Source organism: Pipistrellus kuhlii, unplaced genomic scaffold (genome assembly GCF_014108245.1).
Source record: "Pipistrellus kuhlii isolate mPipKuh1 unplaced genomic scaffold, mPipKuh1.p scaffold_m20_p_8, whole genome shotgun sequence".
Lineage (NCBI taxonomy): Eukaryota > Metazoa > Chordata > Mammalia > Chiroptera > Vespertilionidae > Pipistrellus > Pipistrellus kuhlii.
The window spans coordinates 4,007,983-4,035,428 of record NW_023425584.1 but is presented as its reverse complement, the minus strand read 5'-3'; the positions used below and the strand labels follow the sequence as shown (position 1 = coordinate 4,035,428).

General features: G+C 42.5%; 1 protein-coding gene across 3 annotated transcripts; it reads right to left on the bottom strand.

The window, feature by feature from the left end:
- Positions 1–2,406: 2,406 nt before the first annotated feature.
- On the bottom strand, positions 2,407–27,076 carry UBTD2 (ubiquitin domain containing 2). Of its 3 annotated transcripts, none has more exons than XM_036424762.2 (3): positions 26,715–27,076; positions 8,471–8,707; positions 2,407–2,994 (listed from the first exon to the last, which is right to left on the bottom strand). In XM_036424762.2, exons 2-3 carry the CDS (start codon positions 8,643–8,645, stop codon positions 2,597–2,599), a joined length of 573 nt encoding a protein of 190 aa, XP_036280655.1. In that variant the 5' UTR covers positions 8,646–8,707; positions 26,715–27,076; the 3' UTR covers positions 2,407–2,596. The 3 variants fall into 3 exon arrangements, with proteins under 3 accessions (XP_036280655.1, XP_036280652.1, XP_036280653.1); XM_036424759.2 differs by having other exon boundaries at positions 26,719–26,918; XM_036424760.2 differs by lacking the exon at positions 26,715–27,076 and adding an exon at positions 10,634–10,667.
- Positions 27,077–27,446: the final 370 nt, after the last annotated feature.

The following is a 27,446-nucleotide window of genomic DNA, read 5'->3' as shown; positions in this document are numbered from 1 at the left end:
AGGTTTTATTAGAATGAGGCAAATTACCCTTATTATAGAAAGTAACAATAAAAAAACACACACAAAAAAGGCAAAGACGAGAAAATTTGAACTTTTTTTTTAAAAAAAGCACAAAATCCTACATACTAAAATTGTACACATCAAGTATTGGTCCAATCTTATATCAATATATTTACAATTAAACAGCACCATAGTTTTCTCACCTAGGTTAGTTAAACATGCCCAGTATTTGTTATTCAAAGTATATGTTCCTTTAAAATAAACTTTTGAGAGCTTAAATCTTCTACAAACAAAAAAGACCTTCCACCAACCATAGACTATTAATATCACCAAATTTACTTAAAAGTAGGTTTGAACACTTTTTCCCAATTGACAGACTTTGAGAGATGTTGCTAATCCAATGTGGCAAACAAATGAACGGAAACTATTTGATGATGGGGCAGTGTACTAAAAGCCTTCACATACCTCCAACTCCATATATTATATAAAGACTCCTTTGGAATTAATGCTGCTGTATCCTGTTGGATTTATAGTCAATTATCAACAAACTCAAATTAAATGTAGCCACAATGAATCAAACAATTTCATTAAAAAAAGTGTAAGTTAAAGCTCTCAGAAATAGGTGTCACGATGATAAATATTATACTAGAGGCCTGGTGCACAAATTCATTCACCAGTGGGGTTCCTCAGCCCGGCATGCAGGATCGGGCTGAAACCAGCTCTCCAATATCCCCTGGGGGGTTCCCAATTGGGAGCGGGTGCAGGCCAGGTCAAAGTACCCCACCGGTGCATGATCTGGGCCGGGGAGGGATGCAGGAGAGCTTCAGGGCCTGTTTGGCCTGTCTTGCTCAGCCCCAATCAGCTGGAGCCCAGCAGCAAGCTAACCTACCAAAGTGTCTACCCCCTGGTGGTAAATGCACATCATAGTGACTGGTTGACTGTCTGCCTCCTGGTGGTCAGTGCATGTCATAGCGAGTAGTTGAGTGGCCTTAGCATATCATTAGCATATTATGCTTTGGTTGAATGGCTGACCAGTCAATTGGATGCTTAGCACATTAAGCTTTTGTTATATAGGATCTAGCAGGCTATAGGAAGTTCGATGCCATTTTGAACATTACCTTTAGACTAAGTAGCAGTCTCATTTTGCCACTGAAATGAATAATGTGTTTCATATCCAAATAGGTGTGGAGGTTTGTTTCCCTGCTGCAAACAGCGTAAGTGCCTTCTTCCTCTAATTTTCCATCTCTTGGATTCTCAGAGGTTCAGTGATCATGTGGCGGCCCCTTCCCTCACTAATGGAGCCACCTTGAAAAGGCTCCAAGTTAAATATAATCCTTGGCAGCTTGGTTCAGTCACAGTAGAAAAGAATCACGTTATCTCACTGGATTTTTCAGTCCTCTATAATCGAGTCTGCGGATGGTTCTCAATTTGCCTCTGCTAGGTGAGAGGAGAGAGGAAAATGCTCATCCAGCATAACTAAGGTAACAGTGAACAGGAAAGCACTAAAGTATAGAGCAACATTTCATCGTTTGGTCTCACTGCTGATGTTAAAGTGACATCAGTAAATCTTTCATATTAGTAATTTATACGTTGAAATTTTCTCTAAAAGACTGGAAAATAGGCACAATTCTCCCAGGCACACAAAGAATGGGTTTCCTTACACCCTTCCTGCAAATTGGGGGAGAAAGAGAATGACTATTATCCTACAGTGGGAACAGCTGTACTGATTCCCTGAGTTGCCTGGCCCAGTATCCATGTATTTGGGGACACAGTTCTGAAAAGTTCCAAGCAGTGGAGAGAGAACAATTTAAGGTATTATATAGTGGTGATCTTCTAAGCCTGGATATGAAAACCACTTTGTTATAAATACATTTAAAAATACCTATGTAGCAAGAGAACAAGAGACTTTTCAACTGAGTATCAGTTGAAAGTCAGAGATCTGATTGCACTGACTAAATTATTGCCTAGTGTTCCAGAGGGTGCCTGCCACCAATGTGCTGGAAGGCACCAAAATTTAGTGTGAATGTAATAAAAAGCTGAACATATGGGGATGAGGAAAGCAATAGTGAGACACAATTTGCCAGTCTCCAATCCTTAATGACTAAATATTAATTAAGCAAAGAATTAAGATCAGAATAGAAGAGAACCTCAAATACTGCTCTTTCCAGTTTCCATGCTAAGAAGCTCAAGTTTTATCATTGTTGATGATTTCTGGAAGTTATAGTTTATTTTTATAAAAACTCTGTATTCACAAGGTGCTTGGTGCTGTTCCTTGATGCAATGTTCTATGTACAGTCCAAATCATTTAAATACAGCCATTATATAATTGCTGAGTATTTTAAAATAAATGGTTATCTATTTCTAACTGCCCCTCAAATTAGAAATTGTAATTACATGAGTCTCAAATGCTAGCTCTTTGTGTTTTATTAATTATTTTTGTTGGTCTCCATCACAGATGGAATTTTCACTGGTAATTCCTCAGAACGAAATCCATTATACGGAATTCAGAGCAGTGAAAATAAATTTCACGCCATGGAGTAGGAAACAACAATACAAAGGAGCGGGAGGGACCTGGGGACCAGCCAATAGGACCAGATCAGTTCTCAACTGGTGCTGGGTTTTGCAAAGGTTGGCTCATTATAACCTGTACAACGTAGTCCTTTGGGATCTTCAGCTCTTCTAACTTCATCTTGTCGGTGAGAGGTCTGCCAGAAAAGAACCACCGCTGACTGCTCGGCTCCACTCCCTCTGCTGTGTGGAGCCGCCTCTTCATGTGGTACACTGTGTCTGTGCTGCGCACTACAAGCTTGAGGTCTTTGCCAGTGGAAAGGCGCAAACGGAGCTGACATTCATATCCAGAATTAGGAGGTGGCTCAGGAATATCCAGAGTCTCTATGTCGCTCTTTTCCTCTATCATGTTGATAGGTGGTGCCAGGCAATAGACTGGAAGCTGGTATCTGTTTCCCAGTTCATCGTAGCACTCTGTAAGTGAACCTTCAGGAAGAAGATGTAAGAGTTTAATCTAAACAAATGCTCTAGCATCTCCTGCCATTATAGGGAAAAACATTAAAATAATGTCAGTCACTGTCAACTGACCATCAGTAATAATGTCCCATCACCAATTATTTGAATGTCTATCTTATTTTACATCAACCAGGGCTCTAGCTCCTTACCCTCATCTCTTTTAAGTCATTAAAGAATAAAGGAAAAGAGAGCACACATAATTCAAATTTACTAACATCACTAATGCTTAAGACCAAATTAAGGTGAGATTCAAATTGCACTGGGATATCTTTTCAAGAAAGAATCAACTGCCTTAAAAAAGCAAAAGCAAAAAAAGGATATCTAAACCTAATTCACTGTAACACAGCAGTATTCTAGAGTGGTTTTCTTATTGCCTAGACCAGTGGTTGGCAAACTCATTAATCAACAGAGCCAAATATCAACAGTACAATGATTGAAATTTCTTTGGAGAGCTGAAAACAGACTTCTGCTCATGGGCCACAATCTCACTGTACATGCGCGCCTGCACGTATTTTGTAGAAGAGCCACACTCAAGGGGCCAAAGAGCCACATGTGGCTCTCGAGTCGCAGTTTGTTAACCACTGGCCTAGACTCTCTAAATCAAAGTACTTGGCCAGGGCCCTTACAAGAAGACCACAAACTCAAGATGCCACTGGCTCATGGCTTATGTATTAATCTCAGCACAATTACCACAGGGATGACGGAGGTGTTTTATTAACCCCAATTAGTCAATGTTATAGAGAAGCTGTGGGTTAAAAAGGGAGAACAAAAGGGGTATTAAATTTATAACCAGCTAGCACTCAGAAGGAAAAAGACATTTATGGTTTAAGAAAGTACAATACTAATGACTAATTTTTTAATAAAGCATGAACTGCTTTATAATGATTAGGTCTTCTCCTTAGGGGAAGCTTGAAAGCATGCTTAATAAATGTTTTATTGTAAGGTTACTCATAATGTGTCCTTTACGCAAACTGAAACATTAATGTTAGCTGATTTTCAATTTGGGTAAAAAACATCTACCATACTCAAAACACTTAAATACAAGCTAATAAATATGGGGAGTGGAACACTGAGAAATGGTTATCAATGAACAAATGAGTTAATAAGCTGATCTTTATGGTCACTATCAACAGACTGAAAATACAAAGCATTAGAAATGAGACCTCAACAGTCACCAGCCCACCATGGGTTCCATCAGGTCTGTCTTCTCGTTATGTAAAACTAGAGGCCCAAAACTCATGCATGAGGGGAGTGGGGTGTGTCCCTCAGCCCAGCCTGCACCCGCTCTAATCTGGGACCCCACAACTGCTGCTCCTCTCACAATCCAGGACTGCTGGCTCCCAACTGCTCACCTGCCTGCCTTCCTAATTGCCCCTAACCGCTTCTGGCTGCCAGCCTGATCATCCCCTAACCACTCCCTTGCCAGCCTGATTGCCCCTAACTGCCCTCCCCTGCAGGCCTGGTCACCCCTAACTGCCCTCCCCTGAAGGCCTGGTCACCCCTAACTGCCCTCCCCTGCAGGCCTGGTTACCCCCTAACTGCCCTCCCCTGCAGACATGGTACCGAGAACCAATTCCAACATGTAATAATTAAAGAGTTCTGTCACAAGGTTGATGGGACTTGGGTGGCTCAACAAGGGTGAACCACATATGTAATTTACCTGTTGGAAATGGCTAAATGGTACTTCCCCCAAAACTGAATAGGACAATTGTTAACTGTCAGACAGCTCAGGGCATTTTATTGACACCTGTTGGTCAAACATCTGAACAGCTGTAGGCTATTCCCCAAACTGATAATGCTTCTGTAGTCTACCCTTTGATAACTTACCTTTTGAAGTGTATTATCTCCACCTTGCCTTAGGATAAACTGTGTGAATAAAAGCACTGCACGTGCTCCAGGAAGGGTCTTCTAGCTCCTTCAGCTGAAGCTCCTCTGACCCCCAATGCCTTTCAAAAATATCATGCGTCTTTGGACTCCTTCTTAATCAGCTATGTGCAGCCCCTTTCTCCAGAATGCTGAACCCTTTGTAAGGCTGGGGAAAGAACCCTGGCATTATGATGCCCTAACGAGGGACACCAACACCTGGTCCCCCTCAACTGCCCTCCTCTGCAAGCCTGGTCCTTCTCAACTGCCTTCCCCTGCTGGCCATCTTGTGGCAGCCATCTTATGTCCACCTTATGTCCATCTTATGGGGGCAGCCATCTTGTGTGTTGGAGTGATGATCAATTTGCATATTACTCTTTTATTATATAGGATAGGATGAGCTGGGGTGAGAAAGTAAGAGGGCAGTTAAGACACCATGCATAACATACATGTTTGTCCCCTTTCTTCTTTTTTAACAACATTACTCAGCCTGTGCTGTTCACTAATGAATCTGAATATTGCTATTACACCATAGAAATGGATATACTCCAAGCACAGTTGTGATCACTAGCAGTTCCCCACACTAGAAACTAGTAACCATCACATTACAGTAACAACCTATATACAATATATAAAAGGCTAAGTGTCCGTTTGTCCAACTGGTAGCTATGACATGCGCTGACCATCAGGGGGCAGATGCTTAATGCAGGAGCTGCCATGACATGCACTGAACACCAGGGGCAGATGCTCAATGCAGGAACTGCTGTGACACACACAGACCATTTAAAAATAAATGGCACCATGGACCTGGCACTCACAAACCAACACTCGGCTTCCCCCAGGTGGGACACAAGCCCTGCCACCACCCTGGAGCAACACCCCACCAAATTGTAGCCAATGCTGCCAAGACCCCATGGCACAAAATGTAGCCACTGCCCAGCCAGGAAACGGCTGAAGTGGGCACTGGGTAATGACATCACATAGCAACGCCCAGCTTCCTCTCCTTAGAGATTAGCCTCCTTGGATTTTCTTAAGTCCAGAAACCCAACCTGCTTTATAGCCAGCTGCAAACGTTTTACAGTTTCATCAAATGTTTGTGAAGCATTTTCACGTGCCTCATCTCATTAAAGTAAATCTAAAGAGGGGGAAATCCAGACCATAAAGTCAAATATGATTTCATTTTATGGTTATCCTCTCCCCAAATTAAATATCCAGGGTCATAAATTATCAATAAAAATAATCTGTGAAGTTGGACAAGCAATGTTTTGATACATGGGACCCAACCAACTGACCCACACCAGTCAGGGCAAAAAGTTTATTGGAATCAGAGTTCATTCAGAAAATTAATGGAAATTTAGAAAATTGGGAAAGACAGTTAAATACCTTTTATTTTAAAAAGTGTAAAAGGACATAAAGCGGATGATTAAAAGGCCCGGTACCTCTGAAAATATAAACAAAAGAAGATAATGAAAAAGGAACAATGAAAGTACAATATAATAAAAATAGGAAACACTGCTTACAACAGCTGAATATATATACATTAGAGGCCCGGTGCACTGGAAGGGGGTATTGGGGGGGTGTCCCTCAGCCTGACCTGTGCCGCCTTCTGGTCCGGGAGCCCTCGGGGGATGTTCGGCTGCAGTCCAGGATCCCTTGCTCCTTACCACCTAGCTGCTTGCTGCTCCTTAGCTCTAGCTGAGCAGTGCTCACCTGTGGGAACGCACTGACCACCAGGGGGCAGCTTCTGTGCTGAGTGTCTGCCCTGTGGTGATCAGTGAGCATCACAGCGACCAGTGCTGTTCCACCATGATGGTTACTTAGACTTGTATTATCTACCAGAAGTCCAATGCATTGAATCTGTGCATGGGGTGTGTGGTGGGGAAGGCCTCAGCCTGGCCTGCACCCTCTAGCAATTCAGGACCCCTTGGGAGATGTCCAACTGCTAGTTTAGGCCCAAAGGGATCAGGCCTAAACTGGCAGTCAGACATCCCTCTCCTAATCTGGGACCACTGGCTCCTAACTGCTCGCCTGCCTGCCTGCTCGCCCCTAACCACTGTGCCTGCCTGCCTAACCGCCCCTAACCACCTCTGCCGCCTCGGCTCCATCCGGAAGGTTGTTGGCTGTCAGGTCTAATTAGCATATTAATAAAAGCATAATATGCTAGACTGGACGTCTTTCCAGATCACCTTCTGGATGAAGCTGGGGCTGCAAGAGAAGCCTGGGTCCTGGGTGTCAGAGGGGAACTGGTGCTGGCAGCCAGGGAAGGAAGGTCTACTTTTGCATGAATTTAGTGCATTGGGCGCATATATATGTATATACATATATATGTGCGTGCGTGCGTGCGTGCGTGTGTGTGTGTGTGTGTGTGTGTGTGTATGTATGGCTAAAGGAACTTGGAAAAATATTCACTTGAAAAACTGAAGGGAAAAATAAGTTTATAAATATAAAAATAAAAATCTACACCTAAATCTTATATAGCATAAGCATTTTTGCATCTAATCAAGGAGACCGAGCAAAAGGATGTGCATGGGTCCAGTATATGTGTGTGTCTGGAAAATATTCAAAGCTTTCACATTCCATGTCCGATTGGTGTGGCTCAGCAGTTGAGCATCAACCCAGAAACCAAGAGGTCACCAGTTCAATTCCAGGTCAAGGTACATGCCCGTGTTGCAGGCTCAATCTCCAGCAGGGGTGTGTACAGGAGGCAGCTGATAGATAATGTTCCTCTTTTATCCAATATTTCTCTCTCTCTAACCCTCTCTCTTCCCCTCTCTAAAAATAAAAAAAACGTATTTAAAAAAACACACACACAAAAAAACAAAAAACGGCTTTCACTTTCCTAAGCAAAGGTTTCTAATAATGCTCAGAGCTGCAATCACAGACACTGTCCTTAGGATCACTTCTAAATATATGCTAAAAATAGTCTTGATGAGAAGGTATGACTAAAGAAGCATCCACAGAGTCCCTATGACTTCTGAGATCTACATCTGAGACTGCCATTTTTGTGCAGGTGAAAACCAGTGAAGTAGAAGCTCTAGGAAAGTGGGACCTTGATAGAGGACTAGGTTGTATGAAAGCTAGAAAATACAGCCGGGACTGGTTTGGCTCAATGATAGAGCATCGGCGTGGGGACTGAAGGGTCCCGGGTTCGATTCCGGTCAAGGGCATGTACCTTGGTTGCGGGCATATCCCCAGTAGGGGGTGTGCAAGAGGCAGCTGATCGATGACTCACTCTCATCGATGTTTCTAACTCTCTATCTCTCTCCCTTCCTCCCTGTATAAAATCAATAAAAAATATATTTAAAAAAGAAGAAAAAAAAAGAAAAACAAGAAAGCTAGAAAATACAAGCTAATAAGGGAACAACAGTTCTATTTCTTGAGATTAAAAGTATTTTCAAATTAGAATGTAGACATATCAAGTAAACCTATCTCTAGTTAAACATATACAAAGAAGCACAGAGAAATGCTCCCTTAGGGGAAAAAAGGTGGAATAATGCATTGCAGGTAAATGAACACTTCCCGTTTGGTTTGTTATTATTAGACAGGAGCCCACTGGGTCCCGCTGTCCTTGAGGACCACCTACCGTGTGGTAACGTTATGTTTGCACCATCGATGATTGCTTGTGCCAGTTCATGATCATTGCTCTCAAAAGCATGCGCTGCAGCCTTCAAGGCATCCCAAATCTCTTTACGGCCTTCAAAAGCTGGTGCAGTATCCCAAAATTCATCCCTTTTGCTGCGCAGCTGTCCATCTGTCATGGGGTAATCGCTTTTCCATTTGGGTTTCTCCTTTTTCAAAGGCTGGTTGCGACCTAAAGCAACTGAGAATAAAAGGCTAACATCAAAACCAAAATTTACAAAAGATGTATGTGTTCAAAATTATCTGGTCATTCCCCTTTGATTCTTTTACCAAATTATAGTTAGAAGTTTGCCTACTAGCTAATTCTTGCATTCTAAAATTCCCCTAACCTAATTTAGAACGATAAGAGCAAATGGAGACATTAGATGGCTCAACCCAAAACTTCCAGTGACAAGTTCGGAGTTCTTTTCTACGTGGTATGCCTCTTTCAAAGGATGATTTAAAAATTACCTAGAAAAACAGTATCAAGTGTTTCACGGGACAATAAGGACAGGATTTAAAAGGAGTTTATTTAGCCGAAGCCGGTTTGGCTCAGTGGTGGAGCGTCGGTCTGCGGACTGAAGGGTCCCAGGTTCGATTCCGGTCAAGGGCATGTGCCTTTGTTGCGGGCACATCCCCAGTGGGGGGGGTGCAAGAGGCAGCTGATCAATGACTCTCTCTCATCGATGTTTCTAACTCTGTATCTGTCTCCCTTCCTCTCTGTACAAAATCAATAAAATATATTTTAAAAAAAAAATAAAAAAAATAAAATAAAAGGAGTTTATTTAGCTGGTTGGATTAGCAGATAAAACGTTGGCCTGTGGAATGGGGGATAGGGGTGGGAGGGGGGGTCCCAGGTTTGATTCCGGTCAAGGACATATGCCTGGATTGCGGGCTTGATCCCAAGTAGGGAGTGTGCAGGAGGCAGCAAATACATGATTCTCTCTCATCACTGATGTTTCTATCTCTCTCTCCCTCTTTCTCTCTGAAATTAATTTATATATTTTTAAAATTAAAAGAGTTAAAGGGTGCCACAAAAGAGAGATACCTTAAGATGTAAGATACTAGGGAAAACCAAATGGCAACAGTAGCTTGAATGTCACAACCCCTGGACTTACGAAGCCAGTAAATAGGAACTTCTGAGAAATGGCAGAGGGAAAAGACTGCTTTGTGGTGAGAGAAGGACAACTAAACTACCAGCTGCACGAGGAAACCCCTCTTGGGACTTCAATCAAGGAGCTGTTGAGTGCCCTGCTCTGAAATTCACACAGGAGCCAATTTAGAAAGGGGTGACAAAAGGGGGCAGAACCAGTGCTTCACTCTTTGGAGGAACTAGGATTGGAACAGGTGAGACACTCCAACCACGGGAACAGAACTACAAAACCCTACTCCACTTTCCATCCAAGAGAAGAAAAACAGAGGACAGGAGTCCATCCTGTTTCGCCCTAAGTGGCAGTACAGCTCCTTAGAGAATGTTACAGAGCAGAAGTGCTAGGACTAGTCGCATGCCATGTCTCTGCTCTCTTACTTACCTGGCCCACAGTCACTGACCTCACACTGACGTACAGAACCCATCTTCCCTCATCAGTGCCATACCTAAGAACCAGTTTGATAGATGGGAGAATAGGTAAAAACACTAAAGTATTGGCTAAGAGTGGGTGGGACATAAATGACAGAGCAGGTGGGAAGGAGAGGGTGTATGTCAAAATTCAATGTTCTATATTTAATTGTAGGAAGAACACTAATTTAAAAGAAATTACTGCCAAAATGGTTCTAAGGAATCCATGAAATTAACCACTCCCTCACTGGCCTAGGGCCAAATTAAATTTGGGCTATTCATTACAGAAATAAAACAAAATTACTCCAGCCTGGCCAATCTACATCCCATACCAGACTGTTTCTGGCCAATTAATATTTCTGGCCAATGTAATGCCAGACAGGACCAATTAATGCTGCAAGGCACAGGCATATGTAGTTCCACACTTGAATTAAACCATGCTCTCTTCAGCCCATCTAGCACTTTATTTCCAGGCAGCACACATCAGTTCTCATCCTCTCACCTTCACAGTGGCACACCATGCTACTGGCCAGCTGTTTTTCTCTTAAAACACTCAATACTTCGACTCACTGTACTTTTTGGCCCTCTAACTTATCCTGGTGAAATGCAAACCAGTTGAGTTCTAAAAGGGTGTACATAGCAGAGAAGGAAAATTATTTACTAGCAGGTTTAATTCAAATGTGAGAAATACAATCTGCTAAGACTTTTTACTGCATCTTACAAAAAATACAGATAAATGCAGGTCGAGGATTATTCGCCAAAAAGTGTCTCAAATGTACTAGATAATCACAATCCACCTCCTACTGATCCCACCAAGAAGGTAAAATGAAAGATAAATTTCATTTTCTGCTACTTTAATTTTTAGATGACTCAGAAATAGTTTACAGAGTACACCAAACATTAGTTTACTGAGTAGAAAGTGGGAGACAGGACGTGATGGGTAGATATGTATTTTAATAAACTTTCAGGTCTATCTGAGTAGTTCCACAGAATTGTCTAGCCTCATCTGTATGAAATCTATTGGACAGATAACCTGATATAAGCCTGTCACTGTGAGAAACACAAGGCAAAAATTGCAGCAAAACCTACACAACCTCAGTACTTAAACCACAGACACTTGAAAGAGGCCCTCAAACAGAGGAACCCAACAGAAAAACTATCCTATCCTATATAAATAAAAGACTAATATGCAAATCAACTGAACAGCAGTAAGACTTGTTGATATGATGCACACTGACCACCAGGGGGCAGACGCTCAACGCCGAAGTTGCCCCCTGGTGGTCAGTGCGCTCGCTCCCACAGGGGGAGTGCGGCTCAGCCAGCAGCCAGGCTCACGGCTGGCTGGCGAGCACAGCGCCCTGGCAGGAGTCTCTCCGGCCTCCACAGCAGCGCTGAGGATGTCCGACTGAGCTTAGGCCTGCTCCTCCCTCCTTGTCCACCCCTCCCCAGTCAGTCAGACATCCCCTGGGCTCCCAGATTGAGAGAAGGTGCAGGCCGAGCTGAGGGACCCAAGAGCAGGAATTTTATGTACCGGGCCTCTAGTCTCATAATAAAGGTAGACAATACTTTGTAAAAGTAAAAGCACCTTCCTTATAAATTAAAAAATGCTTTATTGCACATTCCTGGATCTGTAAAACCATAAAAACAAAGTTCCATCAAAAGAATACATGATACATTATGCTGTATAAGGATAATGATAACTCCACATCCATTTTCAAATCTATATGCTGTCAAAAGTCCCAAAGTAATTACTTTGTACAAAAGTAAATAAAAATAAGTTGGTGACATGAAGTAAGCTTGCCTTTATGTCTGCGTCTTCATTGTTTTTATTTATATAACAAATATATGAAATACAAAATATCTGACTATCGAATGTCCATTACTAAAATAATTTAAAAACTCTGCAACATTGGTTTCTCATTCTCATTTAGAGAAACGAATGAGCAGTGCAGAATTTTCACTGAGGCTAAAAGCTTCATGTTAAAGAAACTAAATATAGTTTATTACCTAACTTATTCAATACCTTATGTTAAATGAACTAACTGGCCCTAACCAGTTTGGCTCAGTGGATAGAACATCGGCCTGTGGACTCTAAGGTTCCAGGTTAGATTCTGGTGGTGGCAGCGGGGGGGAGGGGGGGGGGGTGGGGAGAGGCATGTACCTTGGTTGTGGGCACATACCCAGTGAGGAGTGTGCAAGAGGCAGCTAATCAATGTTTCTAACTTTCTATCCCTCTTCCTTCCTCTGTAAAAAAATAAATAAAAAATAAAAAAATCAATAATATATATTTAAAAATGAACTAATTGTAAAAAGTAAAACAACATTTAGCAAAAGCATTTAAACTTTTGCTCCCGTGAACCCTGACCAGTGTGGTTCAATTGGTTCAGTGTTGTGCCATGCACTGAGAGTTTGTTACAGGTTCAATTCCCAGTAGGGGGGGTGGAGACAGCAAAATGGTGGTTCTGTTTTCATCAATGTTCCTCTCTCTCTACTCTAAAATCAATAAAAACATATTAAAAAAAGACTATGCTCCTATTAAAACAAATATTTGTTAATTATGTTATTTATGCTGTTATGAGGTCTTAAGTATTTGTAAAACATATTAATAATGATGATTGGTATTATAATAAAGCTACAAGTATTTCAGTAAACCTTCCTAATCTTAAAAAGAATTGTTCTGATTGTCATGCACTTCCTGTGCATTTATCAGAGTATATTTTCTAAGAATTTGCTCACAGAATCTTGTGTTTTGATTTTAGCTGAAATCACAAACCTGCACTTCTGCAAATAGTTGGACACAGAAATCAGCCTAAGGAGCTAAGTAGCTCTATTTGCCCCAAATATACCATTTTTAATTATGCAAAAACAGCTATAAAATATGTATACTCATTTAGATATTTTATGCTCTGAAACTTTTAGATGTACCTGCTTTACACAACTGACTCCTGACATTAAAACAGATGTTCAATATTACTCATATAAATAGGAGTAAGTACTATGCTCTGATAATGAAGTTAGAGACAGAAAACAGCTCTTATTAATCATATTTGTTTCTAAATCTTTAAATTGCAGGCAAGCAACCATACTTAGTTTTACTGCAAGCATGTAAGAAACAAAAGATTGGTCCTAGAATGTTTGGCTCATTTGGACAGACTGTCGGCCTGCGGACTGAAGGGCCCCAGGTTCAATTCCCATCAAGGGCACATGCCCAGGTTGCAGAATCCCCAGTAGGGGACATGCAGGAAGCAGCTGATCAATAATTCTGTCATCATTTTTGTTTCTTTTTCTCTCCCTCTCCTTTCCTCTCTGAAATCAATAAAAATTATTTAAAAAGAAACAAATCAAACAATTTTTTTTGTTCATCTCATCCAAGTATATTTTTTCATTGATTTTTTTTTTTTTTTTTTTTTTTTTTGAGCGAGTGGAAAGGAGGAGAGACAGAAACATCTATATGAAAGAGATACATCAGCTGCCTCCTGCATGTGCCCTGATCAGGGGCTAGTGATAGAGCCTGCAGTTGAGGTATGTGCCCTTGACTGGAATCCAACTCGATACCCTTCAAGTCACTTGGGCTGACACTCTAACCACAGAGCAACAGGCTAAGGCAGAAATCTAAAAAAACATGCATTCTATTGATTTTAGAGAGGAAGGGAGAGGGAGAGAGAGAAGAAAACATCAACGGTGAGATAGAATAATTGTGTGGCTGCCTTCTGCATGCCCTTTATTCAGGATCAAGCCCACAACCCAGGAATGTGCCCTTGGCCAGAATCGAATCTGGGACCCTTCAGCCCGCAGGCCAACACTCTATCCACTGAGCCAAACCAGCTAGGGCAGAAACCTATTTTTTTAAAAAGACATCTAAGAAAATACCAGTTTTTATCAAGACATTGCCAAAAACTCATCTTCTCAGAAGCCTCTTAAATCACATTCATCTACCCCTTATCTTTCCCACTCTGTGACAAAGAGCTTTAACATGGAATAAAACAAGAAAGGCTTGCTTCTCAGATTTAAATAGCAACACCATCTTAAATATTTTTGCTCCACAATTGAATGCACTTTTGCAAGAAACTAATTTTCGACACTTTATTGATTAAAAGTAATTATTTCCAAAGTGAAATGTGTTCACAGTTATTTTCCTGCTTTTGTCCCTGCTTTGAAAAACCCTGATTTAATAATCGAATTCTTCAAATGAAGAAACAAGAAGTCATAATGCATAGGTAAATATCAAGAGACACCTCAAGGCAAAATACCTTCAGCAGACTTTCCCTAACACAACAGGCAACGGGGGGTTAAAAGGAAAAAAGGATATTTAAAGAGATCACCGTCAAAAGACAATATGTTGTTTCAAAGAATTCCGAAGACTTTAAAGCAGCAAAGACTAGGACTGAGATGATGCTCCCACTTTAGAAAACGAGTCTTAAAATCATGAAAATAAAAGGGAAATTTTCCTGTCACCCTTAAGAGGTAAGAAGAGATCCTACAGAACCATTCCATAGCAGATTGTGCTAACTTAAAAGGATTCTGTAAAGTATTTTATTCTTACATAAATTCAGAATGCACTATTTATATATACATACTTAAAACATATATTCCCTTAATCTAAAGCAGCGAACTGCCAAAATAAAAATAGGATATGGAGATTAAAATGCCTAAAATAAGAGCATTAACATGCCAACAGGTATTACCATAACCACTAGAGGCTCGGTGCATGAAATCTTTGCATGGGTAGGGTCCCTAGGCTTGGCTGGTGATCAGGGCTGATCTGTGGAGCAACTGGCGGGGCAATCGGGGGGCTGCTGCTGGCACCTGCCTTGGCTAGCCTAGGCCCTGTGGGAGCTCCTGTGTTGACTGTCTGCCTCCTGGTGGTCAGTGCAAGTCATAGCAACCGGTTGTTCTGCCATTCAACCAATTTGCATATTAGGCTTTTATTATATAGGATAGCATCTCTACTGTCTGAGGATTTAGAGGTGGAGGAAACCTTAGATGGTACAAGCCACCTTTACTATTTTACAGGAAGTAATGTAAGAGCTATCAAGGATAAAAGACTTGCTCAAAATCAAGAAGTGCCAGGACTATGACCCTATAACTAGATTAAAAAGTCAGGCCCCTCTTATCCTTACACCAGGGGCCCAGTGCACAAAATTTGTGCACGGGGGGTAACAGGTGGGGTGGGGAGAGGGTCCTTCAGCCCAGCCTGTACCCTCTCCAATCAGGAACCCCTTGGGAGATGTCCGTCCATCAGTTTAGGCCCAATCCAATAGGCGGTCAGACATCCCTCTTGCAATTTTGGATTGCTGGCTTCAAATCACTCACCTGCCTGACTGCCTGATTGCCCCTAACTGCCCTTCCTTGCCAGCCTGATCTCAACCCCAAAAGGTTTAACTTGGATCTATTTAAACTTGTAAAGCTTCTTGTTTATAGAAAACATAAAATATAAAGGGAAAAGTTTGAACATCTTCAGACATTACCAAATATACCCTGGAGGGAAAGCTATCCCCATTTGAGAACCACTAATTTATACTAAATGAGACAAAACATGAATTTTGGAACCTAGTATGGAAAAAGTTATATACTAGTGGCCTGGTGCACAAAATTCATGCGGGGGGCGGGACGGGGAGGGGTGGTGGTGGTGGTTCCCTCAGCCCAGTCTGCAACCTCTCCAATTGGATATCCCTCTTGCAATCTGGGACTGCTGACTCCTAGAAGCTCACCTGCCTGCCTGCCTGATCGCCCCTAACTGCTCTCCCCTTCTGGCCTGATCTTGCCCCCAACTGCCCTCCTCTGCAGGCTAATTTGGATCTGATTGGTCAGTTTCTATGCCAGTCAGCGTCAAAAGCTCTACCTCCTAGGCAGCCATTGGCTCCTCACAGTTGATCCAGATTTGGTTGTGATTGGTTGGTTTCTATGCCAGTCTGCGTCTCTGGGCCTATCAATGGGGTCTGATCAGAAAGAGGGGCAGATCAGCAGCCCCAGTGGAGGCCTGGAGAAAAATGGTCTCCCTTATCAATATGAAAAGTCTCCATTGCTTGAGAAATTCTAAGATTTGTTAGAGAGTCTGGAAAAAATGTGGGTAAACACGCTTTACTTAAAAATTTTGTTCATTTGCCAAGTCCTTCTCCTTGAATGGGTTTCCAAGTGCAGTCAGGTAAGAATCAGAATAGGTAAAATAGAACCATAAAAAAATAGTATTTTATTTGATTTGTTTGACACAAAATCCAGAGAACAGAAATGGTACTTAAATATCAAATTCTCTATCTCCCTATCAAGTTTTGGAGAAAGTGATGTTTGCTGCAAACATCACAACAGAAAAACTACCAGAAACTGTACTGCCCTTGGGTTAGATTCATGGGAAAGGAGAGAGGTATCTTTTTTTTTTTTTTTTAGTTTAAAATACATTTTATTGATTTTTTACAGAGAGGAAGGGAGAGGGATAGAGAACCAGAAACATTGATGAGAGAGAAACATCAACCAGCTGCCTCCTGCATATCCTCTAGTCTACTATAAAACAGGAAGTGTTTCTAAATGTCCATATGTTGATATTCTAAGTACAGACACTCCTTCTCTTCCAAATTCTAGTCCCATCCTTTAACTGCTGGCTACACCAAACAGAGAGGACTTCCATGTAACCTCCTTCAACTCACCCCTTAGGATAATCATCACTTTATGATTCGAGGGAGATAGATTTTTCTAATATTCCACTAAGTGTGGTTTATGATCACAGGCCTAGAATAACTTTATTAAGCTTCCTCCAGATTAGACAAAGCCTTCTTTTCTTGCACTTCAAGAAAACTTTTTTCCCTACATGTTCAACTATTAAATTCAAGTCAGGCTTGAATAAACTGAGTTTTAAGCTGAAAACATTCAGTCTGGGAGAGGCAGCAGAGGCAATGACAAGAAGAAGATAACTGAGTAAAGGGACACAAAAGATGAAAGTTATTACTTTTCCCCATTTGTTCCAGTTAGATAATTAAGAACTCAGTTCAAAATTTTTATCTTGTGAGATGCAATATAATTTGTTGACTAAGATCGAAGACAATTACCCACTTCATTTTTTATTGCTGCCATCTCCACTTTGGAGTATGAACACAAAGAATCCTTAAGAACCACACTCAGTTAACTTCAGCTCAACTGTGTTTACTGCCATAAAGGGAAACACCCAGGCACATTTCTGCTACAAAGAAAGAAGTCAACCAAAATCCCTCACCATCTGTGGAGAGAATACTGAATTAGAAAACAGACAGAGCTTACAGTTTGGACTACTCTTTTTATTCCTTATCCAGATTAAAACTTCTCTATGCCTGTTTCCTTCTCTGTAATAAGGATATTAATATCAGCCTTCCTTAAGATCAGAGTCCTCATAAGAATAAAAAGCATGTGAAGACTTTATAAAAAGAAAATTTACAACAAAAAGCCCATCACAATCATCGTTCTTCTCATGTGTTCATCCTATATAATAAAGAGGTAATATACAAACTGACCATCACACCTCACAAGATGGCTGTCTCTACAACTAGGCCAGCAGGAGGGTTAGTGAGGGATGACCAAACGACTGAATAGCAGGCTGTGTGGGGTGACCAGGCCAGCGGGAAGGGGGGGAGGGGTGCCATGAGGGGCAACTGGGCCAGCAGAGGGAGATAACTGGAGGCTGGGGGTGACCAGGCCAGCAGGGGGGCAGTAAGAGGTGACCAGTTTGGCGGGTTGGGGGGAGTTAGGGGCAACCAGGCAGGCAGGCAGGTAAGCAATTAGGAGGCAGTAGTCCAGTATTGTGAGAGGGATCCCAGACTGGAAAGGGTGCAGGCTGGGCTGAAGGTACCCTGTCCCATGCATGAATTTCATGCACTGGGCCTCTAGTTAATTATATTTGTAAACCTTAAAAGACTGAAAAACTATTATCAAATCATGATGCTGTACACTTCAATATAAATTATATTTGTCAATTATTCCTCAATAAAGGAAACTGTCATCTGACAGTTGGGGAAAATGGGAGAAGGGAAATAAGTACTCAAAGAATAGTTCTATGAAAGTTTAGCAGGGGTAGAGAATCTTTTTTCTGCCAGGGCCACTTGGATATTTATAACATCATTTGAGGATCCATACAAAATTATCAACTTAAAAATTAGCCTGCTATATTTGGTCGAACATTTAACTCATCCCTAATGGTTGGCAGGGCCAGACCAAATGATTTCTCAGGCTCAGGCTTATTCACTAATGAAAGCTATCCTAGTGTGAAAGTTAGCAGAAAAGAACTGGATAAAGTTTGGATTTTGGGACCATTGTAACCTAGAAATAATCATATTCTATTAGAATTAGATCTACCTGATTTCCAATTTAAAGAAAATACAGAGGCAAGAGGAATACACTAAATGTTCCCACAGAGAAACAAACAAATCCAGTGTGGTACATTCCACAAGACTCTTCATAAAATCAATGTTGGGGGTGGAAGAGTCAATATCATAGGGAAGGAAAGGGGGAGTTGTTTAGATTTTAAAAGATTAAAGAGACAAACAGATGCAATGTCTAAATGCTGATTAGATCTTAATTTGAATAAAAAAAGCTATAAAACACTTTTGGGATGATTGGGGGATTCTGCTTATGGACTAGATATTAGGAAATATGATAGTTAATCTTCTTAAGAGCAATAATGGTATTTAGCTGTTATGCAGGAGACAGCGGTTATGTAGGAGAACCCTAATTTTAAGAGATGCAGGTTGAAGTGTCATGATGTTTGTGCTCACTTTCAATTAAGCAAATGTATATGTGTATGTACCCACACATTTGTTCAATCTAGGTGACAGATATTCAAGTGTTTATTGTACTAGTCTTTCAACTTTTCAATATACTTGAAAATTATTTTAAAATGTGTCAAACAAGAATTAGACATAGCCTTGGTGAAAATTATCTATTTTCCCTGGCTAGTGTAGCTTGGTTGGTTGTCTCCCCTTGCACTGAGAGGTCACTGGTGACCATGTGCACCGGTCAAGGCACATGCCCAGGCTGTGGGCTCGGTCCTCAGTAGAGGGCTTTTGGGCGGCAGCCAATCAATGTCTCTCTCTCATCAATGTTTCACTCTCTCTTTCTCTACCTCCACCTCTAAAAAAACCCCCCAAAAACAGAAATGTATATATTTTTAAAAAAAGATCTAATCCTTTCTCTTTTTTCAACAATGGAAGGAACAGAGTCCAAAGGACCACTGCTAATGCAGGCCTTTTCTCAATAGAGATTAAAATTCAGGCAAGCTGCAAAATCTTAACCCAATCTCTTTCCATATGCCAAAAAACTAGGACCCAAGAGACAAAGACAGATCTGGAGCAAATACATATATGTACACGTTAAAAACAAAAACAAAAACAATTTTTATGCTTAATATGTGACAATCCATTAAAATGTCAAAATTACAAGATCTATTAAAGACTATGACAACCTAGTACATCAGAAACCTATATAAAATAACCTCAGAATGTAGCAGTGAATAGAAATTAGTATAACTGTTAGATGTTTAAAAAGAAAACAAAAATTTAAAGTGTTTAACCAGTATTACTTACTAGAGGCCCGGTATACAGATTTGTGCACCAGTGGGCCGAAACCTGCTCTCTGACATCCCCTGAAGGGTGCCAGATGGCAAGAGGGTGGTTCTCAGGTGATGGACCCCAGAATTGGGCTTCCTCCTCTCCTGTTCTGGGTACGTCACCCGAGAATCGCAGCTGCCAAGTCACTACAGCTGCCAAGTCATCACCGCTCGGCAGCCCCTATAGTGAGTGTCTGCCCCCTGGTGGTCAGTGCACATCATAGCTACCAGTCAGAGTGTCTGCCCCTGGTGGTCATTGAGTGTCATAGCTACCAGTCAGATGGTCGAATGGTCACTTAGGCTTTTATATATAGAGAAAGCTTTTATGTATATACTAGAGGCCTGGTGCAGATTCACACACCAGTGGAATCCCTCGCACTGGGGCATGATCGGGCTGGGAAGGGACTGCAGGAGGGCTCCAGGGCATGTCTGGCCCATCTTGCCTAGTCCTGATCAATTGAACCCCATCAATAAGCTAACCTATTGTTCGGAGCTTCTGGCCCCTGGGGGTCAATGCATGTCTTAACGACCAGACAAATGGTCGGACATTTAGCATATCAGGCTTTTATTATATAGACTAGGATAGATAATATTGTCTCACAACTTGGCCCAATTATTGTAACTATGCCTTCCAAGGTTGACTTCACATTTCACCTATCCACTCCACAAGCTACTTGCCAGTCCCTCCAAATGCCATGTTTTGTTTGGTTTTCATATTTCTATACAAGTAATTTCCTCTGCATACAGAATATACAGAATGCCCTTCTGCCTTTTCTACATCTGCTCCTCTTTTTTTTTTTTTTAATATATATATATATATATATATATATATATATATATATATATATATATATATTTTTTTTTTTTTTTTTTTTTTTACAGAGAGGAAGGAGAGGGATAGAAAGTTAGAAACATCAATGAGAGAGAAACATCGACCAGCTGCCTCCTGCACACCCCCACCGGGGATGTGCCCGCAACTAATGTAGATGCCCTTGACTGGAATCGAACCTGGGACTTTTCAGTCCGCAGACCAATGCTCTATCCACTGAGCCAAACCGGTTTTGGCTGCTCCTCTTTCAAGACCAACTTCCTATGCCACTTCTTTAGCTAAGTTTTCTGGCCCTGCTCTATTACTACTCCCTGAACTTCCTACTACTACTTTTTGCATGGCCATAGTGACTTAAAACTTTTCCTAATTATCTAAGTGTATGATTCCTCCATTAGATCACAAATTACTTGCTTTCACAGTGCAGAAATCAGACATAATGGAGGCTGGCTATTTTTAAAGTTTCAGAGGAACCACCTTAATTCACCTAAAAAATAAAATGTCTGCCCCAATTGAATATGACAGTTTATCATGAACCAGATTTGTCACTTAAATGTTCTGGACTATTTGTTACTCTGTCCCTTTGATACTCTTTCACATAGCACTATCTGAACCAATGCAAAAATTATCTGTAGGGTTTTTTGTAAGAATTTAGAGAAGCCCCAAACTCACTAGTTCATTTCCTAATGAAGTCTTCAGCAAATATATATCATTAAGACCCCACACAAGTAAAATTTATTTTAAATAATTTTCACACATTTTTTCTTTGCTATCCAACTTCAACAGAATTTCATGTCTGAAAACAGAACTACAATGGAAACTTCTACAAGTTCTATTTCAAACATGCAAAAATATGGTATAATACCCAATGTATACTCAGCAATATTTAACCTCTCAGCTCAATTTACGGATGGAATATACTCAGAAACAAACTTGATTCTTGCTGACTGCAAGTCAAAGTACCTGATGCAAGATGAATACATACTGATTGTTCTTGGCCAACACACATGCATTTTTAAGTACATATGCGTTAATAAAGTCTGAACCTATGGTCCTTGAACTACCAGTGAATCATGAGGAGCTTACTGGTAGCCTAATACTGCCCGATAAGTACAAGCAGAAAGCTGGGTAAGGATGGTGAGGGGCGACGGGAGAATCAGGCGCAGTGGTCCACCAAATGAAGATAAACCATTCAGGTGGTCTGCGGTAAGGAAAAATGAGAGAATCACTAAATCGGCAAACTGATCACCATGCCCAATTAACATGATCATGCTGCTTACCAAAACCAACACACTGCTTTCTTGCAACGAGAGAAGAATGTGTTTTGGTCAAAAGCCACATGAGAGATAACTAACCATTAACATCATGGCAAAAGTTCCTTATTGATTAATACTCAATAATCATTCTCATTAGGAGACTCACTGAGTACAGTACCACTCAAAATTTGCTGCCAAAGTTTTGCATTTACAGTAAGAGGATAGGATTTCAAAATAAAATCTATTAAAATTGCTGCATAAGAGAGGTGTTATATAAACTAAAGCTATCAAAAATCAGAGGAATAAAGACTCCTAACATTTCTAAAAGCTTAAAGCTTCTGTCCATAGTACAATATATAGCACTAGCAACTGACTCCTAAATAAAATCAGAATTAAAAACAAAAAAAAACAAAAACAGTACATTTAATATCCATAATAAGAATCTTCTTTAATAATGAACGCCTTTCCAGCTCAGCCAGCATGGCTCAGTGGTTGAACATCAACCCCTGAACCAGGAGGTATGGTTTGATTCCTAGTCAGGGAACATGCTCAGGTTGCAGGCTCCATGCCCAGTAGGAGGTGTGCAGGAGGCAGCCTATGATTCTGTAATCATTGATGTTTCTATCTCTCTCTCCCTCTCCTTTCCTCTCTGAAATCCCTTCTAACATAAATTCCAATATAATCTTAACTGGGGGTGGAGTGGGTGGAAGAGATTTCAACTCTTGGTGTTAAAAATATAAAACAGAATGGAAAATATAGAAATTCATATATGTGTGTGTGTGTGTCTAAGTGACCAATCATCCATCTGACCGACCAGTCGGTACAATTTAAAAATAAACATTAACTACCGTGTTTCCCTGAAAATAAGACCTAGCGCATGGAAAGATAAGACATCCCCTGAAAATAAGACCTAGCGCAACTTTGGGGAAAAAATTAATATAAGACACTGTATTATTTTCGGGGAAACAGGGTAGTACATGCATGATACATATTTCAATATAAAGCTCTCACAGGTGCCAATTCCATGTGTGTTTCGATCTATCATTGTCAATCCTGAATTTTGTTGTTTTTGTTAACATTCCGAAGCTGAAGAAGCCAGCATCATCGGCAGAATGTATCTGAAGACCAACTATTGGCACAATTAATTTCCTCTTAGTGTGCCAGATTCGTGCAGCAGGCCACTAGTTATAAAATATATTATACTTTATATAAAACATAGAAAATATGAGTACCAATTTGGAGGTAAAAATTAAAAAGAGTGGGACTAGCCCAATGGAAGGTAGCTTTGTCAACTTTCTAAAAACCATTTCAATGCTAATCAACCTTTTTACCAGATTAGACAGAGGAAATAAACTTAAAATTTTAACTTTCTATTCATAGTTAAGAATGTTAGTTAAGCCGAATCCGGTTTGGCTCAGTGGGTAGAACGTCGGCCTGCGGACTAAAAGGTCCCAGGTTCGATTCCGGTCAAGGGCATGTACCTCGGTTGCGAGCACATCTCCAGTAGTGGGTGTGCAAGAGGCAGCTGATCGATGTTTCTCTCACATCGATGTTTCTAACTCTCTATCCTTCTCTCTTCCTCTCTGTAAAATATCAATAAAATATTTTTAAAAAAAAGAAAAAGAATGTTAAAAATTTGTGAATTACTGATTACAGAATTACTCTCTCCCAATAAACAAAGGATTAAACATATATAAAACTAAGCTAGAAGCACAGGTAACAAAAGGAAAAATAAATTGGAATTCATTTTAGAAAGTAAGATAATCTACAAAATGGGAGAAAATATTTGCAAATTGTATTTCTGATAAGGGCTTAATATGGCAAATTTTATATGAAATTAGCGCCGGTTTGGCTCAGTGGATAGAGCGTCAGCCTGCGGACTGAAAGGTCCCAGGTTTGATTCCGGTCAAGGGCATGTACCTTGGTTGCGGGCACATCCCCACTAGGGGGTGTGCAGGAGGCAGCTGATAGATGTTTCTCTCTCATCGATGTTTCTCACTCTCTATCCCTCTCTTCCTCTCTGTAAAAAATCAATAAAATATATATTTAAAAAAAAAATGAAACTAGCTCCAGACTCAGTGTCGACCTATGAACCAGGAGATCATGGTTCAATTCCCAGTCAGGGCACATGCCTAGGTTGCAGGCTTGATCCCCAGAGGGGAAGGGGGGATGGGAGGGAGGGAAGGAGATGCAGGTGCGAATGCAGGAGACAGCCTACTTATGATTCTCTCATCATTGATGTTTCCATCTCTCTCCCTTCCTCTACGAAATCAATAAGAATATATTTCATAAACTAAAAAGTGAATGTACATTATTCTGTTATCCTCCTGTAAACGTGGAAACTTGTGACCATCAAGGCCAGTCCTTTTGGAATATCACAATGTATGGAAAATGACACACGCAGCAAGTAATCTTTGTACATCACTATGGTCATTAAAGAGAACAAAGGATCGAGCTGGCTGTCTTCAATTAATTTCATTTTATTAATCCCCCACCCCATAATTCTTATTTTCAAAAATCGTACGAGATTTAATTCCTTAGCAAATACCATGAGCTAAAATCTAATCTAGACGTCCTAAACATCACAATGTCATCATAATAAGGCAGACAACCATACAGAATATGCTATCTAAAAATGTCAAAACAACAGAAAATCCTAGGAGCATGAAATTGTGGAGAGAATTGTTAAATCCTATTAAAATATATCTGTCTTGACTAACATTAGGCATTAAAAGATGGTCAAAGTAGCTAAAACTCAAAAACTGAATTCTAGGCAAGGTATGCCAAAGAAAGATGCTAGAAATGATTTCAAATAACACAAATCTTTCATGAATTAAGTCATTTCCACATTCTAGTCTTTTTGCAAAAATTTCTCAAATTCCTTTAAACAAGTATTGTACCTAGTAAGGAAATTTTTCTCGGTATACACACAATTATTTGCCATTATATGATGTTTGCAGGACAACTGTGAATGTATATCTGTCATGAAAATCTTAAATCTGTCATGAAAAGCATCAGAAGTCTGTACTTTATTCCATGTTGATAAAGGAAATTTTCATAACCCGTATGTCCAGATTACAACTACTAACCACTACTAAATGTTTGAAATGCAAAGGATCTGTGCCAACACTCTTAGGAAGAATAGTCTTTCCCTTCCCACCAAAAGCTTACTGTACTAAGCAAGAGCTATTTAATTTGTTAACCTGAACCGCTCACCTGAACTAATTCCTTTAAACCACAATTAACTCCTAACTATCAGGACAATAATGGAGAATAGAGGCTTCTATAACTAAATCCCAGAAATAATCCTTTATCCTTCACAGCTCCTTTCTCCACCCCAAGGCCACGCCTTCTCTCCAGAAGAAAACAAAAAAAAAAAAGTTTTTTTCTAAACTTTAATTTGGAAAAATATGGCACTGCTTAAGGTCCAGAGAACTCAGTTTTCAAAGAAACTGATACTACAGCCATCTATCGAAATAACTAGATACCACTGGTGATAAATAGCCAAAACCCAAGACTTCATGCTCTTAAAAGCCCACACTAACATACATGGCTGGTCATTAAGTCACACTATCACAAGAAATAAATTGGCTCAAGTTTATTACCAAGAAGAGAAAAAATGTTTATTTGAATTTCAACGTAGTGTAAAACAATTAAAACTAAACACCACCTATAACAAGTACCACTTTAATGGCAAGAAGAATCACTGTGACCCCCAATTTGATCTTAACCCAAGGCTGTTTTGTGGTTTAAATCATACACTTTTTATCTTCCTGCTTTGTTGTCGCTGCGGATCTTTGTTAATATGCCACCAAAAACGTCTGGTATGACTTGAAATGCACTCTAAAGTAGTTTTCCTGGACAATTTTTTCAGAAACACTCCACCGACCTTTCCAACTATTTGCCCAAGATTTAGCCATCACGCAGGACACCCAGAGATTTTAATCAAGTGGCGAGGCTAAGCATCATGCAATTCAGGAAATTCATTAGCGGAAAGTTAGGTGTGCGCCTGGTTCATGGACGGAGCTTAAGGGATAGGGCAAGCAACAACTTTTAGTCTAAGAAAAAGTTGTAAACTCTTTTATCCCCAAACGATTTCATTTAGTAACGTATACATATAGGCCCCTCATGGGAGACATCTACGTAATATAAGGTTGCACCCAAACCGACACCGACTCCTCCGTTATCCCTAGAGGTTTCCTCTGTAAGTAAAACACTACCCTGCACACAGCTATGGCATGGATTCGGTAAAAGGTCACGTAAGGAAAGGCAGGATTAATGAATTAAGGACCTCTCCTCGGCAAACTCTTTGGGATACAATGAAGTAGGAGCGCGTTCCGTGCAGGAAAACTTTTAAGGACCCGATCCTGCGGGAAGGCGGACACCGTGCATTTGTGCTTTTATCCTACATCTTTCCCTGACGTCAGCCGGATCGGAATCTGACTAGCCCACCCCGAAGGCGAGCTGGCCCGCACCCGGGCAGCGGGCAGCCACGTCCCCCGCCCGCTCCCGCCCCCGGGAAAGAGCCCGCGGCCCCGGGCTCAGGACTCGGGTTTAAATGGCCCAACGGGAGGGGCCGGGCTGTCACCTGAGCCTCGGAAAGCTGAGCCGCGGGGAAGGTGCGGGCCGGGCCGGGGGAGGCAGTGGGCCCGCCCCGCCCCGCCGCGCCGCCATCCGCTCCTGCATAATTCACCGCCGGCGCGGGGCCGGGGGGCAGCTCCGGGCCGAGCGTCCCGGCCGCGCGCGGGGTCGGGAGGGCGGGCGGCGTGCCCGGGCGGAGGACTTTCTGCGGGGCGGGCGGGCGGGCGGGAGAGCAGGGGAGGGGAGGGGAGGGGAAGGGGGAAGGGGGACCCCGCGGCCTGGGCGGCCGGAAGCGGGGCGCAGTGACGCGGAGGAGGGATGACAAAGGGGCGCGGGACCCCGGCCGCGGGCTCGCGGGCCGGGACAGGTGGCCGGGCCCGGGCCGGGAACAATGGGGGGCCGAGGCTGCCCCCTGGCGCTCACCTACCTCCGGTGCCCTCCGAGTTCTCGTTGAGGCTGCCCGAGGAGTCGTGCTGGGCGCCCACACACCCGCCCATGGGGCCCCCGGCGCCTCGGCCGCCACCTCCGGGCGCTCGTCAGGGCCGCCTCCGCCTCCTCCGGCGCCGCCGCCGCGCTCCGGACAGGCGCCCGCTCCGCTGCACCGCGGCCCAGCCCCCGCCCCCTCGCCGCTCCACCCACCGCCGAGGCTCGGCCCCTTCCTCCGCGCCCACTTCTCCCTCAGCCCCCGGGCGGGCCGCCCGCCCCGCAGGCCCGGCCCCGCGCTCCCCCCGCCGGCTCGGCCCCGCCAGGCCGCGGCTGGCCCATGCCGGGCAGGCCCCGCGCCGCCTCGTCCTCACGGCCCCGGGCGCCGGCGTCCCGGCGAGCCCCGCGCCCGCGACCCCCGCCCGCCGGGCCCCATCCGCCCCCGCCCCGCGGCGCCGCCCTCCGCCCCGGCCGGCTCCGCAGGCCCCGGAACCGCGGGGGCGGGGCCCGGGCCGCCGCGCGCTGATTGGCCGAGAGCGGCGCGGGGAGGAGGGGCGGGGCGAGAGGGGAGGGAGAGGGGCTCCGAGCGAGGGGAAGGCGGAGGGGAGGGGAGGGGAGGGGAGGGGAGGGTCGGCCTGGGCGCAGGGGCAGGGGAGGAGGAAGGAGGGAGGAGAGGAGGGGGTAGGGGAGACGCCAAGAAGAAAAGGAAGGAGGGAGAGGGAGCAGGAACGG